At 42.1% G+C, this 17,720-nt stretch overlaps 1 protein-coding gene across 2 annotated transcripts in view; it reads right to left on the bottom strand.

Moving 5' to 3' along the window:
- The window catches only part of LOC115604705 (cytochrome c oxidase assembly protein COX18, mitochondrial), a 72,719-nt gene that overhangs the window by 40,401 nt on the left and 14,598 nt on the right, over window positions 1-17,720 (bottom strand). For both annotated transcript variants that reach the window (XM_030478040.1, XM_030478041.1), the window contains exons 6-7: window positions 11,057-11,325; window positions 9,962-10,160 (exon numbers count right to left, since the gene is read on the bottom strand). In XM_030478040.1, coding sequence (XP_030333900.1) covers window positions 11,278-11,325 — 48 coding nt within the window. In that variant the 3' untranslated portion in view covers window positions 9,962-10,160; window positions 11,057-11,277. The remainder of the gene's footprint in view (window positions 1-9,961; window positions 10,161-11,056; window positions 11,326-17,720) is intronic.

Below are 17,720 nucleotides of genomic sequence, written 5' to 3' on the forward strand. Positions count from 1 at the left end.
GTTACGAACATGGATGAAAATGAGGGTGAGAAAGTCCTCCTGTTTTCAGGTTTTTCAGTTCAGGACTCAGGCACAGAGAAGCTGAGATTTCAATGGAAATTTGGCTACCTGTGGCAAACCTAACCAGGAGGAAAAGGACTCCAGTCTCCCAGGATGTCCATTCAAGCTAAATGGGATTGCTAGCACCTGAAAACACCTGCTGCAGAGACAGAGCTATCCCTGTGTGGAGTATTAACTTCTATTATATGACCAGCACTCTATTAAATGACCAGGACCTATTGTAGACCATCGCAAATTAAAAAACCAACTTCATCCAGAAACAAGGAACCTTTCTTTAGGGCAAAGACTTAGATCTCGGTTTGTATTTGCAAACTTTATTTATTATCATAAGAAAAGACTCACTCATCATTTGTAACCATTAAGACATACAAATAAAACCTCTGAAATTTTCAATGACCAGAACACATGATACCTCCATTTTAGGATCATATAATTAGTAAAGGTTCTGAATAAGTTTTAAAAGTGATTACTCTTTTAACAAAGTATATTGAAACTTGCAACTGTCAAACCTTAAAATGGTTAAAAAGAGCTCAACACACAAAAAAGATCTCTTAACTATGTTTTGCAATGGAAAACAACTGATTTATTAAATAAAACATTGTCTGTAATCAGTAAACTAAGGACTTTTTATTGTTCTATTTCCCAGAGGCTTAGCATTGCTACATTGCAACTTGTTTTTACCCCTACAGTCAGAGAGTGAAGGCATCATCCCTACTTTGCAAGCTCCCTCTCCTCTATTTGGTTTCCCCAGCTGTGAGTGAACAAGGCTTTTTGGACTAAATGGAACGAACAGAATAAATCCCATGAAGGGAACACTCCTGCAGGGGAGATTCATGTCATATAAAATTTAGGACATCACCAGGGAACACCCAGTTTGGGTGACTAACTGGAGGCCTGCGCCATTCAACTTGGCAGCAAACATGGGCTACTCAAGTATTGCTTCTCCTCAAATTATGTTGTTTGAATACACCAAGGTATTGCCTTGATGGAAGCAGTTAATTTTACCCTTAATTCTAAATAGTTTTTTTAAAACAAACAAAGAAAACAAATCAAAACCAGATCTCACTGAAAGGAAAGAAATCTCATCTTTTGAAGTGTTATCAGGTGCATCATTCTCCCCATGCATTCTGCAGTAGAAAGAGCCTTGGGTGACATGGTCTAGTGTGATGTGTCTCTGCCCATGGCAGGGGGTTGGAACTAGATGATCTTAAGGTCCTTTCCAACCCATTCTATGACTCTATGAAAACAAATTTCTCATATATAATGTACTTCTGATATATTGCTTGGGAAACTGTCCTTGATTCTCCCTCGGGCAGGGGTGCCCTCTTCTGGGCATTGGCTCTGCACTTCAAACCCAAGATCTGTCTACTGCAGAAGCTCCCCAAACTGTGCTTCAGGACAAAAATCAAAAGGCAAACCGTTTGCAGCTGGCACAGAGAAGTCTATTAAACAGTAAAAGGCACTTCAGTCTATCAGTGAAAACAAGCCTTTCTTCAAGAAGCTACCGAGATGCTCAGAAGCAGCCTGTCCACAGCAAGCCCGTGCAAGCAAGCCCTCCTTTTCCCCTCCATCTTTTTTCTCCTCCCTGAACTTCAGAGGCAGAATTGTACAAGCCACTGGAATGAATTGAGAGCAAATCTGTTTCAGGAACTGGTTACAGCCATTAAACCTAATCCAAACCACAAAGAGGTCCAGTGAGGGTGAAGGCTGGGCTATGATGTTCTCTCCTTTTTCTGAATTTAAACTGAAAACTTTCCTAGTTGGTATTTAGTTTTCACTTAGAAGGTTTAACAGAAAAAGGTGCAAGACATAAATTTTATAGAGAAATGCTGTTATTGAGGACACTTTGTCAAACTCCTTCCAACCTCCTGGACCATATATGACACCCCAATTCCTTCAGGAGTAACTTCACCTCAGTAATAATCTTAGGAGGTGTCGTCGTTTAAGCCCAGCCGGTAACTCAGAACCACACAGCTGCTCGCATCCCTCCGCTCCCGGAGGGATGGGGAGGAGAATCGAAAGAATGTAAATCCCACGGGTTGAGATAAGAACAGTCCAGTAACTAAGGTATAATACAAAACCACTACTAGTACCACCAATAATAATAATGATAAGGGAAATAACAAAGGGAGAGAATACAGTTGCTCATCACCCGCCGACCGATACCCAGCCCGACCCAAGCAGCAATCTGGGCCTTCTGGGTAACTCCCCCCAGTTTATATACTGGGCATGACGTGCTGTGGTATGGAATACCCCTTTGGCTAGTTTGGGTCAGGTGTCCTGTCTCTGCTTCCTCCCGGCTTCCCCTCCTCCCTACCAGAGCATGAGACTGAGAAAGTCCTTGATCGGAGTAAACATTACTTCGCAACAACTAAAAACATCGGTGTGTTATCAGCACTGTTCCCAGGCTGAAAGTCAAAAACACAGCACTGCACCAGCTACTAAGAAGGAGAAAAATGACTGCTATAGCTGAACCCAGGACAGGAGGCCAACTAATCACCACCCAGGAAGAACATTTAAGCACAATGAGAACCTTAGTCCCTCCCTCAACTCAAGTCCCATCACTTACCAAAATATCCATCCCAGGTTGGTTTCAGCTGCTCCTAAGAACCGCCTGAAATTTACAGGTCAAACACATAGAGTCTTACCTAGAAACCTCAGGTTTTTACCTTAGTCTTTAACAGTCACACCAGCCATCCTCAGGGTACTCAGTTCCCTGAGTTGGATGGCAGAGATGGGGAGCTGATTGAAGTCCCTATAATTCAGGTTATAGAGACCTGCTGCCCCACTTAGACGTACACAAAAGTCTATGGGGCCAGACGGGTTACACCCAAGAGTGCTGAAGGAGCTGGCAGAGGAGCTTGCTAAGCTACTCTCCATCATCTATCAGCAGTCCTGGTCTAGTGGGCAGGTCCCAGGGGATTGAAGCTTGGCCAGTGTGATGCCTCTCTACAAAAACAGCAGGAAGGAAGACCCTGGGAACTACAGGCCTGTCAGCCTGACCTCAGTGCCAGGGAAGGTCATGGAGCAGATCATCCTGAGTGAGATCATAAAGCATGTGCAAGAAAACGGAGGGATCGGGCCCAGTCAGCATGGGTTCATGAAGGCCAGGTCTTGCTTGACCAACATGATCTCCTTCTACAGCAAGGTGACCTGCCTGGTTGATGAGGGGAAGGCTGTGGAAATTGTCTATTTGGATTTAAGTAAAGCTTTTGACCCTGCCTCCCACAGTGTTCTCCTGGAGAAGTTGGCTGCTCATGGCCTGAATAGGAGGATTCTTCACTGGGTTGGAAACTGGCTGGATGGCTGAGCCCAAAGACTGGTGGTGAATGGCATCACATCTAGTTAGCGACCAGTCACTAGCGGTGTCCCTCAGGGCTCGGTGTTAGGGCCAGTGTTGTTTAATATCTTCACTGATGATCTGGATGAGGGGATCAAGTGCACCCTCAGTCAGTTTGCAGAGGACACCAAGTTGGCTGGGAGCATTGATCTGCTGAAGGGTAGGAAGGCTCTGCAGAGGGATCTAGACAGGCTGGATCGATGGGCTGTGGCCAGCGGTATGAGGTTCAACATGGCAAAGTGCCGGGTCCTGAATTTGGGCCACAACAACCCCATGCAACGCTCCAGGCTTACGGAAGAGCGGCTGGAAAGCTGCTCATGGAAAAGGACCTGGGGGTGCTGACTGACAGAGCTGAACGTGAGCCAGCCATCATGTCCATGAATGTGCCCAAGTAGTCAAGAAGGCCAATGGCATCCTGGCCTGTAGCAGCATCAGCAGGATCAGGGAAGTGATCATCCCCCTGTAATGGGCACTGGTGAGGCCATGCCTCGAAACTTGTGTTCAGTTCTGGGCTCCTCATGACAAGAGAGACATTGAGGTGCTGGAGCAGGTCCAGAGAAGGGCAACAGAGCTGGTAAAGTCTGGAGCGCAAGTCTGATGAGGAACAGCTGAAGGACCTCAGGGGGTTTAGTTTGGAGAAGAGAAGGCTCAGGGAGGACTTTATCGCACTCTACAACTACCTGAAAGGAGGTTGTGGTGAAGTAGGGTCGGCCTCTTCGGCCAAGTAACAAGGGATAAAATGAGAGGTAACAGCCTCAACCTGCACCAGAGGAGGTTTAGACTGGATATTAGGAACGATTTCTTCACCAAGAGGGTGGTCAGGCATTGGAACAGGCTGCCCAGGGAATGGTGGAACCGCCGTCCCTGGAAGTGTTCAAAAACCATGTAGATGAGGCCCTCAGTGACATGGTTTAGTGGTAGTCTTGGCAGTGCTGGGGTAAAGGTTGATGATCTTAAAGGTCTCTTCCAACCTAGTTGATTCTATGATTCTAAACAAAGTTTGAAGATTTAATTAGCGCATTACATTATAATTATTATAAAATCAAAAAGGACCATGAAAATGGCATTTTTATTAAACACACTAGCAGTATGGAAAATCTGAAAAAATTGCAGTAATACTTTTTGACTACTGAAAATAACTGTGAACAAACCTCCTCAGAATTCCAGGAGGTAGAAAAGTCAAAGGAGACCATAGGTATAGGTGTGTGTAGCAAAATCAAAGGAGACCATAGTACATAGGTATATATACTAGAATATAACTAGTACTCTAGTACTTTTAAACTTCATTTACAGGCAAACCATGTCTTTTCTCATGCAGTGCAAAGACTTAACCACCTCCTGGGATGTACTATTAAAAATGGTAATATCTCTTTGCATAAAAATAATGTCAGAACATTCACCCAACTAACTACTATATTTGCCTGAACAGTCAGATGCAGCCAATAAGAGGTTAATTCACTCCAGGTATAACTGAAAGAGCTGTAATAAGATAAAAAAGGCCAAACACATTTCAAGGTCAATGCAGATTCTTTCAGAGCTTTATAAACAACTTTTTCTACTACCCAGAGCTTTGGTCACTCAAAAAGGCTGTCTTGTTTTTTTCTTTTCCCCCAAACAACTGCAAAATACAGCAGTTAAAGTTCTTACAGATAAAAGGCACAACACACATGAAAATGACCAACGAGGAAGTAAAAAGAGGGAACGTAGCTAGGATCTGTCGATACAATGGGATAATAAAACAACCAATCTAATTCTGTCCAAAGGGAAATGGCAAAAAGAGAATTAAGTATAGCTTTCCTTCAAGTGCTTCTACAATACCGAAAATCCTCCTGGCAATTAGCAGCTAATGAGGAGGCTGGGGATCTCATCCTGCTTCTCAGCAATGTGTCCCCAGTTCTCCTCCTCCTTCATCTTTACAGAGACCAAACATTAATTGCGTGCACACACTACGGAATAACTGCATATGTAAATGGGAGAAAGGGCATTTCATGTATAATGAAGAACTCTGTGGAGAGACATTTACTTTTTCTATTGCTCGAAGCCACAAGAGGCATCTCAGGTACATCACCCTTCAATACTCTTCTTGCTAAGGAAAGAAATCAGTTCAAATGTTTCCTACCCTGATGCTTTTAATCTGCAATTTATCCAAGCATGGTGGGGTTTTTTTATGGAGTTGAGAGGAGGCAAATGCTTTGAGCATCTGTACAGATAGCAAGTGTGAGAGAAATACAGAAAACACTGAAATACTACGGATTCTTCAGCGAAGAGAAGCAACTACACACAGAATATGGGGCCTTCCCTCACATCTGGTATCTCCAGAATGATTGGATGTATGAAAAATCTTAACAGCAGACAGCTGGACTTAAGCAAGCTTAGAGAAATCTTTGCAAAACATTTCAATTGTAAACCCTTACATAGTGTGCTGGGGTTTCAGTTAACCCTCATTAATAGGGAGATAAGGGAAATGGAAACTAATTCGTAACACATCTCTCTCTGCCTTGACATGATGCTGTCTTCAGATTTGAAAAGCCATTTCACTGTTTGCTTGCAAGTTTAAAGGATCCACGCAAAAATTTAATACTCAAAAGAGGAGGAAAACCTGGCGTTCTGCTTTTTCAACTTGCCAAGTTAAAGGAATGTTACTGAAGACTCTCTTAGATAAATGTTCCTTGACCTCTGAGTGAACCAAACAGGTCTTAAAAGCTGCATTAGCCAAAGCAAATTCCCATAGCAAATAAAACATTTAGCCGAGTGCATCAGATTTTTCTCTAGGCTGCACAAAGAAAGCTCCAAGATGAAAATAGCGAGTTAGTATTTCCTGCTTGGGTCTGAATGAGTCCAATAGAGTATCTAGATAGTAGAATTGGAATATATCATATTGACTTCTCTCACAGCTGGCCAACAAAATATTCTACTACTTTGCCTAGCGATAAGGATCCATAGGTCTTTCTTCCTTTTGACAAAGATCTCACCATACACTGCAGCTTAATAGACTCTGAATGTCAAGACTCTGAAAGTCAAGAAAAAGAAGCTCTAGAACCGTGGCCAAATCAAGAGCAGGCTGTGCTGTCTCTTCCAGGCCTCACATATGCAACAGAAGCATCAACAACAGGTACCACTGAAGACAGATAGGCTTGAGATAGGGAAGCATTATATTTGAATTAATTTATCATGTGTATGACCACAAGAACACATGTAGATGCTACGAACTCCACAAGTTTGAGTCCAAATTTAAAGGACAAGTCCTATGTAAGACATAGCTAAAGCTGACAGTATCTAGGGCAGCAGCTGAAGACAAGTATGGAGGGCAGTCCAGATCACTGCTAAAGAGCCTATTGCTCCTCAAGCAACTCAGAGAGCATCAGAAAATCCCTCCTTGGATACATCCCAACTTGGATAAAAGCACACACGGATGCTGCCAATATGTTCCATGTTTCTGAGGCTTGCCTATTACTAGTGTTCTTCTGTTCATGCAAAGCAATAATACTATATAATAAAGCAACATATACAGATAAACAAACAGCTCAGGAACAGAAAAGAGAATAAACACTCTACCCATGAGCATGCATTTTAGCTATCCTTTTAAATATTAGTATATGCCATACCTTTGTCTTCCTTTGCAGGAAGTCCTATAATACAAGTTATTTGTGTGCCACACAGATTTGCTCAGTCTTCTAGAGAGTCCTGTACTGTGTTCTGAACTGCCACCACCAAAGCCAGGGAACATGCAGCCACCTTCAGCACAAACCCATCCTTTCTGCCCTGTAACTTCTTAACCTACTCACCAGGCCCATTTCAACTTCATTCACTAGAGCATGTCCAAGAGCCTCACGCAGTACTTAAACCCCTGAACACCAATTATCCTGCTCATTGAGGCAGAACTGCCAAGAATAAAACAGTCTGTGGTCATTTAACACTGCATTGTAACACATACAGAGACTGGGATGAAGAAAGCTGCAGAGACAACTTCAATTCTGTGATTTAAATACTTAGCTCTGCAAACCAAGGAGCTTTTAACAGGCTTTGGCAAATATATGTGTGTCCTTTGGTCACATTTCCTCTTCAATAAAATATATATCAAATACAGTCTATTAAATAAAAATTCGAAGTATTTGTAGGCATTGCACATATTGTGATTTGAAGATCACCTCTTCCTTTCCTTTATATAGCACAGTGGTAGCAAAATGAGCACAGGTTACACTGATATAAGGGGATTTTGATGTAAACACAATCATCTGGGTTTCTTTATGATATGCCAGAGTGACAGCCTCAGACACAGAAGTTTCACCATTTAACCTCCACACCATAATTTTATCAGCAAACCTGCTGCCAGTCAGGATGGAGACTGAGTGGAAATGATACAATACTGACCTTTTGCCAAAATATCTTGAGCAAGTCTGGAAACAGGAAAAAGCTATATGAATCTAAGGAAGCTTTATACCAATTTCATGTTGTCTCCAGTGAATACTATACTTTCATTTAAAAGAAACAACCAAACCCCACCAAAACAGTCTGTACCTGGCTCAGTGCTAAGCATACAAAAACTGAATGATGGCCAAGCCCCACGTTAAAATCTACACAGATTTTCAAGACAGGAACAGCTTCTAACCACTATGGTAAAAAAAATAATTGCCAAATCTTTTACTTTTATTAGCAGCTCCTTCTTATTTGTCTTTTTGGTGAATAGCTGTATCAAAACACACTTGATTCAAAGAACTGTTGGAGGATATCCCATTAGAGAGACTGCAACAGTGGTGTTTTCTGGTTTAGCAAAGTTGAGAATGACTCCAACAAGCAATAGGAGCTGTGTAGAAGTATAAATCTGTCCATGGACTAAAAAGCTTAAATGAGTCAGGCAATGGCCTTACTTCTGTGAAAGCAGTGTGCTTTCCTGCTTCTCCTGTTTATAGGTCAGCTTATCCTAGGGTTCACAAAGATATCCAGCACCTCAACATCAGATTTCAGTGATAAAAGATAACGCAGGCTGCAAGCTTGGAATAGCAATTAAGCTTAAGCAGAAAAACTGCTTCTGTACCCAGCATGGCAGGTTTGGGACAGACATGAGAACAGCACAGCCATTTGACACCAACTTGAACATTCCCTCAAATCTACACTTCCATAGGGAGCATCTGAAGAATAGAGGTTCACAAAGCAGAGTAAAAAGCCTTCCCAAAATAAACCATAGGGTTATAATCTGTGATAAACTTCAGACAAAGCTTACCTAGTTGATGTCTCAGGCCATTTCTCTTGCAACTTGAAGGTTATTCTAAACTTTGAGAGTGCCATGATGATGAGCAGTTTATTTGCTCAACTTCCTTCCATAAACCAGAAATATTTAGATAGAAACAGTAAGAAAGGATTCTACCAAGAATGCTGGAATGCTTAGCCGTAAACCTTTCATTACGAAGAAAAATAAGTGTTTGTTGCTAAATCATTTCAATACTTCTGGCAGTTGTTATACAGCTACAACACGAGATACATTTCTTTCCTGTATACTTTTCCAAATCATAGCGTAATCAAAAGCGCGAAAAAGAAACAAATCTTTCATCATTCAAGAGCTTAGATGCTTTATTCGGCTTGTTTGCCAAATATTAGTTCAGTTTCTGCATGGAGGGCTTTTTAGTACCAATAAGTATTGAAACACAAAGATATATTAGTAAGGGCAGTACTTACCTCCACAGAAACCTGTCCCCTGTTAGCAGTCTGCTGGCTCCTAGCCGCTACCAGCATTTCACATATCAGCCTTCTGCCCCAGAGACTGCTTTCCAGATAATCCTCCCTTCCCTTTACATTCACCTGTGTTACACTTACCAACAGTTGAGATATTATTTGTAACTCTTGTTACTAATATCACCTGTAGAGACCTAAAGCTTAAACAATGACAACAAGAAAGAAGGGTATGAAAAATTCCCCCTTTTTTTAGGCATTCGTAACTGAAATATTCACTGCATAGAAAGAGTAACAACTTTTGCCTCAAACTGAATTTTTAAATTAGTAACCTAAATCCATAGTTAGGCCCCTATATTACAGCTTGCTCCAACTCTGCTTAATTTTTAGGCAGAATCCTCTTTTCCCAGGGTTTTCACGCTGTTTGAACATATTTGATTTCTACTGGAAAACTCACAGTAAACATTCACCATGTTGCTTGAGATCCTCAATCACTCACTAACTTGTGAAACCTTCCCTTTTGAAAATCTATATATAATTGTCCAATGATCTTGTCTCTACTTGATAGAATCATTGAATCATAGAATGGTTTGGGTTGGAAGGGAGCTTAAAGCTCATCCAGTTCCAACCCCCTGCCACGGGCAGGGACGCCTTCCACTAGAGCAGGTTGCTCCAAGCCCTGTCCACCCTGCCCTTGAACACTGCCAGGGACGGGGCAGCCAGGCAACCTGTGGTAGGGCCTCACCACCCTCACAGGGAAGAACTTCTTCCTAATGTCTCATCTAAATCTCCCATTAACATCCTAACCTGTGCAAAATTACTCAATGGTAACATAATATATAATTATATACACTGAGATAGCAGAAATTAGAGGCAACGTTTCAGGTGAATTACCACATGCAGTGCGGTGCAGTTGACAGAAAAATTCATAAAGCACAGGTCATTCTCAGCACATCACTCAGCAAAGTCCAGAAAGGTGTCCTTGTCAGTCAGTGCCCAATTCAGCATCCCAGTGTTGCAGCTTGGAAGACCAGCATGTTCCACTGAGGACTACCACCTAAGGGTGAGGCAGCTCATCTGTCTTCAACCTGTCCTGTTAGATAGAAGGAGAAGAAAAATAGCAATTAAATCCTTATTCCATTCAAATCAGTCACAAAATTCCTGCTGGCATCAGCATGTTCAAGATTTCAGAGTTTCTCTGAAATTCAGGATGAATTTAGTCAAATGGAGAATAAAACTCAACAGACTTGGCCATGGAATTGGCTCTGGGCTCAACTACCATGCACCAGTAAGCTAAGGAAAGGGTCTGCACTTGCACATGGGGGAAAAAGTTTAAGTTAATGCACCTTCACTTGTCTTCTTTACTGCAAATGAAACCCAGTTTCAATCACGCTGCATCTTCTGCAGTCGAGGAGTTACATATCCAAGGACATGCAGGAACTGACCATGAGGCTCATTTGGACAATCTGTCTTGGTTTTCAGGTCAGAAAATGAATGAATAGTACAGGAAAAAAGAGTAATTTTTTGAGAAGGGACCACAAAGGTTTTACAAACAGGTCTTGAAAATGCTGTTTGGCTACAGGCCCGTGATACAATGATGCTCATCCAAACAGAAATGAGGGAAGCCAGAAAGCACTACAGACCTGGGGATGCTGACAGGCATTGTAACAGCTCCTTTGCTCAGGCTTGCACCAGAAATCTGTGTTTTGCATTATTTAACACCAGAAGAACATCATCTCATGTCACAGAACTTGAAGGAGAAATATTATAAAAGCCCAAAGCACCCAAAAAATTTCAGTTGACCGGAATATCAGAGTTAGTTTTCCCTATCTTTAGGATTTTTAACAGACTATGTGGTCAAGCCTTTGCTTTTGCACTTCAGCACCTCCCAGATTTCAGCCTGATTTTCCACAGAGATCGTCAGTCCAAACTTTGAATTGTCACAAGCACAAATAGCTTGTGACAGCAATCAACATAATATACACTTACTCCCAAGCCAGCCTCTTCTTTCAGCTCCATTCCTTAACGGGGCTGGCTGCATTGGAAAAGTAAACATGCCAAAGCTCCAGGCTCTCACTGTCTGTCAGCTTCATCCTCATACGTTCACGTCAACATCACCATGCTGCAGCAAGGAGACACAGAACTTCCCGCAGGACTAGCTGTGAATAAGCAGGTCCACTGCATTAAAGCACTTTCAAGCATCACCGCTCCTATTTTCTCCTGATTTCTACAATGAGTTCATTCCAGATAATCTGCATCTGAAGGGGAAAAGGTCATGATGTAGTTTTTATTTAAATTGCACTCATGTGCACAGCCAGTCCCTGGGGACTTATTGCTGAAATCATTATTCTAAATATCTGCAAACAAAGCTTATCTCTCAGCCTTCTAGTAATAACATATCAAGTGGAAAAATGCAAGCATAGCAAAGCTTTTATTAGGCAATTAATCTGAGGTTGTTTACTTGGTTAAATAAAAGAGAATTATTAGTTGCACTCTCTGGAGCAAGCACTTACACAGGCAGGAACTAAATAAAAAGCATGAACTACACAACGATTACAGATGAAAATCAGTGCTGCTTTGCCAACGGCACCACTTTGGAATCAATGGACCTGCTTCCAGTCTCCTTCTGATAGAGATGAATCTTCATCCGTGCCTGTGGCAAGGGGTTGGAACTAGATGAGCTTTAAGGTCCCTTCCAACCCAAACCAGTCTGCGATACTATGACTTGCCATCTACAAAAGCTGGTAAGGACCTATTGACTCAACTGTAACCCTGACAATGGATTACAGAAATTCCTAGAAATAAGGAAGAGAAATATTTTCAAACAGCTGTCTGAAGTATGCAGTATTTTAATTAGCAAATTACATGAACCACATGGACATCTACAGAAAGGGTAAAGAGCTCAATTCCTGGCTGGAACACAGAACAGCAAGACAGACATATTAAAACAAAGAAAGACATCAAACAGCCAACAAAAAAACCCCAATCAAAACCCAAACAAACAAGCAAACAAAAACCTAGAAGCGTTTAAAGAAGGCTGGCTTGCTGCAGAAGAACCCCTACAGAACAGTATGACGTGGAACTCATGGGGAGGATGGTGGTGTGGGCAAATTTAATTGTACTTTGACCCAAGAATAAATCTCAAGTTTAAATAACAGTGTCATGTTTAGGCATATATGAAAACATTTTCAGAAGCTGTCTCCAGTTTTAAGTTCCTCTGCAGAACCTTAGAAAAAAATAGCTGGTTTCATTACATAGAGGGGCCAGCTGGACTTTAACAAAATGCACTAAGAATGCGAGTGCTCAAAAAGGCAAATCCCTTCAGTTGTAGCCACAAGATAAAAGACAAGGTTCAAGCAGCATGAATATGAAGCCTCTAAAAAGTTCTTTGCCAGCTTTCAATTTCAAACTCTTCCTCAAGGCAGATAAAACATGCCTAGAGAGTACTGCATCCATTTGTATTTTATTAGATAGATTTATAAGCAACTGACTTTCCCTATTAGAAGATTTTATCATGTAGCTATTTTCTAGACAAAAAGGGCTCAAGTTCTTGGCCATAAAGAGAGTTCAAGTTTCACATTTCTCATTCCCTTCCTAGCCTAATAGGTCAGACATTTACAGAGAAGAGGATTTTCTCTGCCTGCAGCAGCTCCCACTGAAGTATGCTATTAGCTGCCCGAGGTTAGACCACGTGGCATTTTTACAGTGCAGTAACTCTGAGTCTCATTTCCTTAAGAAAGTATGTTTCCTGGCCTACAGAGATCTGTAGTTATGCTCAATATGATTTCCATCTGCTTATGTCAAGCATGTAAACCAAAAAGGGCCTCAGTTTTAATTTGAGCCCTTAAGGGCAATTATGTCTATTACTCAAAACTGAATTCCTGCACCACAGCCCGCTTCCAACCAGGATCACACTGGAATACAGCTGTTCTTTTCCTGGCCATTTGTGTTTTCCACAGGTGTTGAGGATGAAAGGAACCACAAGCTGGTCAGTGGTCTTCTGCTTTCTCCTTAATGGCAGGCTGGAAGTTACACCTTAGCAGCTCTCCTCCTGGGGCAAGCACAGACAGCTCAAACAGGTTCTGCAGCTAGTTAGTCCCACCTTACAGACACGGGATCTATTCTAAATACAGAGCCCCCAAATACAAGACTCAAACTGCAGTAGGATATTGTGTCAAGTACCTACAAACCAGTCCAGCTGTTGCAGAGGCAACTCACAGCTGCCACCTCTGCCGTATATCAGAATGCAGGGTTGTCGCATCCACATGAATTCAAACACCGAAACAGCATCTATCACCCTAGATCATTTGTTACAGCCCTGCCACATTGGCTCAGTTCAGTATTAAAATGAACAACATGCTTTTCTGTAACACACAATCATATTTAAATGAACAGATCATCCCTGTGTGTATTATTCACAGGAAAATGGGTTGCACTGTCCAGACATTCCCAAAGTGAGAACCACACACAATGACAAACGGTCATCCATCACAGCCCTCAAATAGGAATGAAGACTAAAGCCAGTTAGATGTTCTCCTCCACTCAAGTTCAAGAACTTCAGAAGCTACCATGTCTCTGCCTGAAGAGTCCTAGCCCATCTCAGTGCAAAGTAGAACAGGTTGTCTTCAAAGATCAGAGTGGAAAAGCAACTTTTTGGCTTGCCCTAACTTGGCTGATCTCTCCTCACTCTCTTGCACTTCCAAGGATCAATCATTTTCCATGGTTTTGCATTCTATCCACTCTGAAACAACCGTACACCACTTCACATCAGCACTGAGAAACAGTTCCCAGACAGATTCAAAACAAACACAGTAAGATGCAAACTCCTGAATCCGATAGGCCCTTTTCCTCAAAACTGGCTGATGTTGAAGGCTGGCATTTGTTTCTAATTAACAACATTCTTCTTGTTACGACGTGTGTGGTACCCATCAACATTCCAAATGGCTTTTCAACCTCTCTGGCTCCTCAGTTTCACACATTTGAGTCTTGGAATCATAAAGCCAAAATCAAGCTTGCGATAGGATCATAAGTTCTCAGCTGTACTCTAGTAACAAGTACAAAAAAGATCTTTTTCCTGTTCAAGTGTGGATGCAAACATGTAATATCCTCACAGGAAGGCAGGGTACTTGGCACAGGTAAATGTGCTTTCCTTCCCTACCTCTCTCCAGGCCTAAAAAGGCTTCAGAGCATACAGAACAATATCCCATTTTTTCAAGACGGATTTGGGTACCAGGGATTCTGAGAGCTGGAAGATTTCATCACTTCTATGCTTGCCATCGTAAAGATTTTTGTTATCTGAAGGGAATATTCAAGTATTTGCCGTTGGTAGGAGATGAACACTCAGAGCTTGAGTAACACTCTAGGCACAGGATAAAATCCTTGCTTCAATCTTGGGGAATCTAAACAAATAACTGAGACTCTTGCCCACACCATACTTATTCCATGAAGTCAGAACTTGAGATTCCAGGACTTAAATGCCTTCTAGGCTTCACCTGCAGAATGCTGAACTGGAATCAGCTGACTGCCCATGTGAGAGGTGGAAGGGTGCAAGCAGGTGAACAGAGGGGACAGGCTGCCAGGCAAAATGAAGCACAGCAGTTCCCACACAAATTCTTCCATCCCGAAGGACGGCACAAAGACTGTGGTCCTCACTTCCCTCCACCCTTGGCTTCTAGGAACATCAGTGACGGCTGGTTCCTTTCCAGGCCAGTCAGGACTTCTTTTCGTATGTTACGTTTTCCCCCTGGAATCTGCAAGAAAGAGGGAATTCCTTGCTGCTAGCTGCACTAGTCTGTCTTTACGCTTCAATCATTTAACATCTGAGGACTGGAATAACAGGACAGTTTTCAGAGCAGGATACATTATCTGGCACTTAGGAAGAAGTGTGATCCTTCAGAAAAAAGCTCTCCATCATTCTCTAAATATGTGACATATTAAACAACGGAGGGACCTTTCTGAATCTTCTCCAGCACAAACAATTGGATAACTTCCAAGTGTGTTGTTGAACGCAAACCAGCTCCCCAGCATTTAATATTCCACCACTTGCACATGGGCTTGCTCCAGGAGTATAGAATTACATTTGTTACTTGTTTTTGTGAAAATGTTTGCCAATCCCCAGAAGCATGGTGGCTCTTTGTACAAACATTAATTGTCCATCTGAAAGCTTGGAAGTGAGTATTATTTGTCTCTTCCAGGGGCTTCAAATCACATTCATGTAATTGATCCAGGACAAACAATTTCTTGTCCAAGTGATTCATCACATACCCTGCAAACAAGCTAAAATGTATATAAACTAATAATAACATTATGTACTTGAGTGTATTTTATCATACCACGCAAGGAAAAATAATAATCAGAAAACAAATACTGGGGATTAGTTTGAAGGAAAACAAAATTACATAAAATGGCTCAAACCACAAGGCTTAGAATTCGGAGGAAAAGCTTTGGTGAGTTCTAGTAGTTTCTTTATATTTACAGCATTTTACGAGGTCCTTTACCTCCCCCATCAGTACTACTTCAGAGAGATGATGATGGTCTGATTTCACCAGTCTAAGTATGAAATTAGATTAAAACCATAGGTTTAAATTCTAATTCTCACTCATTGCAATCGATAATACCGCAGATTTCTTTGCTACTTTCTACCATGGAACTAAGTAAAAGCAGAGACGTCATTTTTATTATCATTTCACCTACTCCTGGTCAAAACCACAGAACACTGAATAACTTGGTCAAAGAAGAATGTGTCACAGTAGCTGCAGCTGGGAGGAACAGTTAGGGAGAGGATGCTTACCAAGCTTAACTATCTGACCCTACACCTGGCAGCAAATTCTTATCAGTCACCTTGCAAGGAGACCCAAAAAGGCATCCTCCCCACTGCTAGAGGGGCCCCCCATCTCCCTGAACAAGGGAAGCAGTGAGCAAAAAAGAGCCATTTGGGCTCTGAGGCTGGCTATTACCCTTGTCTGGAAGCCCAAACCCTTTAATAAAGCAGCATCAGCCTCTTTTGAAGGACTTGGACCCTTTTTCTTTGAAACACATGTAGGGGATTATATTAAATAAAGCAGATTAAAAAACGCTGTTTACTATTACTTCAAGTGCAAAGTCAATTAAGGCATTTGAGTTATGACCTGGCAGATAAACAAATGCATCTATGAAGCTCAATGTGTTAAATAAAGGAATGTATGGACGTATGTGCTCACCTTAATCTGCATTAAAGTTAGGCACTGAACTTAGACAGGGTTCTTTAAAAACCCCTACCCAAACCAAAAGCCCATAGCACCATGAGATAATTGTAAGCACCAACAATTGATCAAAACCACCATGGCGACATTGATGAAAAGCAATGATCCCTTGGTAGGAGCACACTTTGCTGATTTACACATGTTCAGAAGTTTCTGGCAGGTTACCTTTGTAGCTTCAGGCTTGCAGCACATAGTGTCTTTGTGTGACTAACTTCTTGCTAGATCTAGTATCATATCTAGTCCTCCCACTGCTGGCATGATGCTGGCCAGAAAAAGCCCTGATGTCAGCATAGATTTTGTATTTGTGTCCTCTAATTTGGCAAAAATACAACTGCATAGTCCATCTCGATCCAGACCATTCTTGCACTGCTAAGAGGATCCAGCAGTGTCTCATTGTAATATTGTAGAATCATGGCCTAAACTACTCCTACATCTACAAAATAGATCGGGGGGATGGGGAAGAAAGAAAAAAGCTATTAAGGATCTATTTCTCTGCCAGTTTTTATGCGGAGTAAATACCCCATTGGCCTGTTTTCCCCTCTCGTTTAAAGGAATACTTATTTGTGATCCCTCAAACTTTAAAACCAGAGCAACAACCCTCACTTAGGAGAGCAGCAGCTGCTGTTACTCTTACAGCTGTGCACAGCTTCAAAGGAACAAGGAGTATTTTATTTACCCTTACAAATAAGTCAGATCCATCAAATACGGGTAGTCCAACAATAACCAGTGAAGAAAAGAAGCGAGGTCCTCCTGCCAGCTGGCCACATAGCCCCATGAAGGAAGGGCTTTGCAAAGACAACTAGGCGGGAAAAGGGATTGTCCCAACACCTGCCAATTCCCATTTGGCATCCTCAGCCCACAAACAGGGAGCAGCTAGCAAGTTCTTGTCGTTTTAGAGATCAGCAGTGTTAAACCCTAGGTTACTTCAAAGGGAGACAGCAGCAAGGTGGAAAAGCAGCGTACACTGCAAAGGGATGGGCTGACTGAGTTCTGAAACAGCATTGAGATTAAAGACAGATGAACTAAAACGTCTTGATCTGAGGCCTGCCTGCTTGCCCTAGATGTCATAATCTTGACAGCCCAGCAGCTACCACCATGAACTACAGCTTGAGCACCCCCATGTGTACAGCAGCATATTCAAAACCACTTAAGCACTTTTTTCTTTCCAGAAACCATGGAGCTGAAGTGCCAAACCCGACACTTTGCCCTTGAAAACATTCTTGCACTTCCAGGAATCCACCCTAGCAATTCAGCTTTGAATTCAGAATTCGGATTCCCCCCTAAAGCAGCCACAAAGAACAACCAGGTGGACTGGCAAAGTACCAGATTATCTAACAGACAACAGCACTCCCCTCTAGCACCCTGTAAACGGTGTTTTATTATACTGGCATTTCCATCTTGAATGTGACATT

The sequence above is a fragment of the Strigops habroptila genome, chromosome 3, assembly GCF_004027225.2.
Source record: "Strigops habroptila isolate Jane chromosome 3, bStrHab1.2.pri, whole genome shotgun sequence".
Lineage (NCBI taxonomy): Eukaryota > Metazoa > Chordata > Aves > Psittaciformes > Psittacidae > Strigops > Strigops habroptila.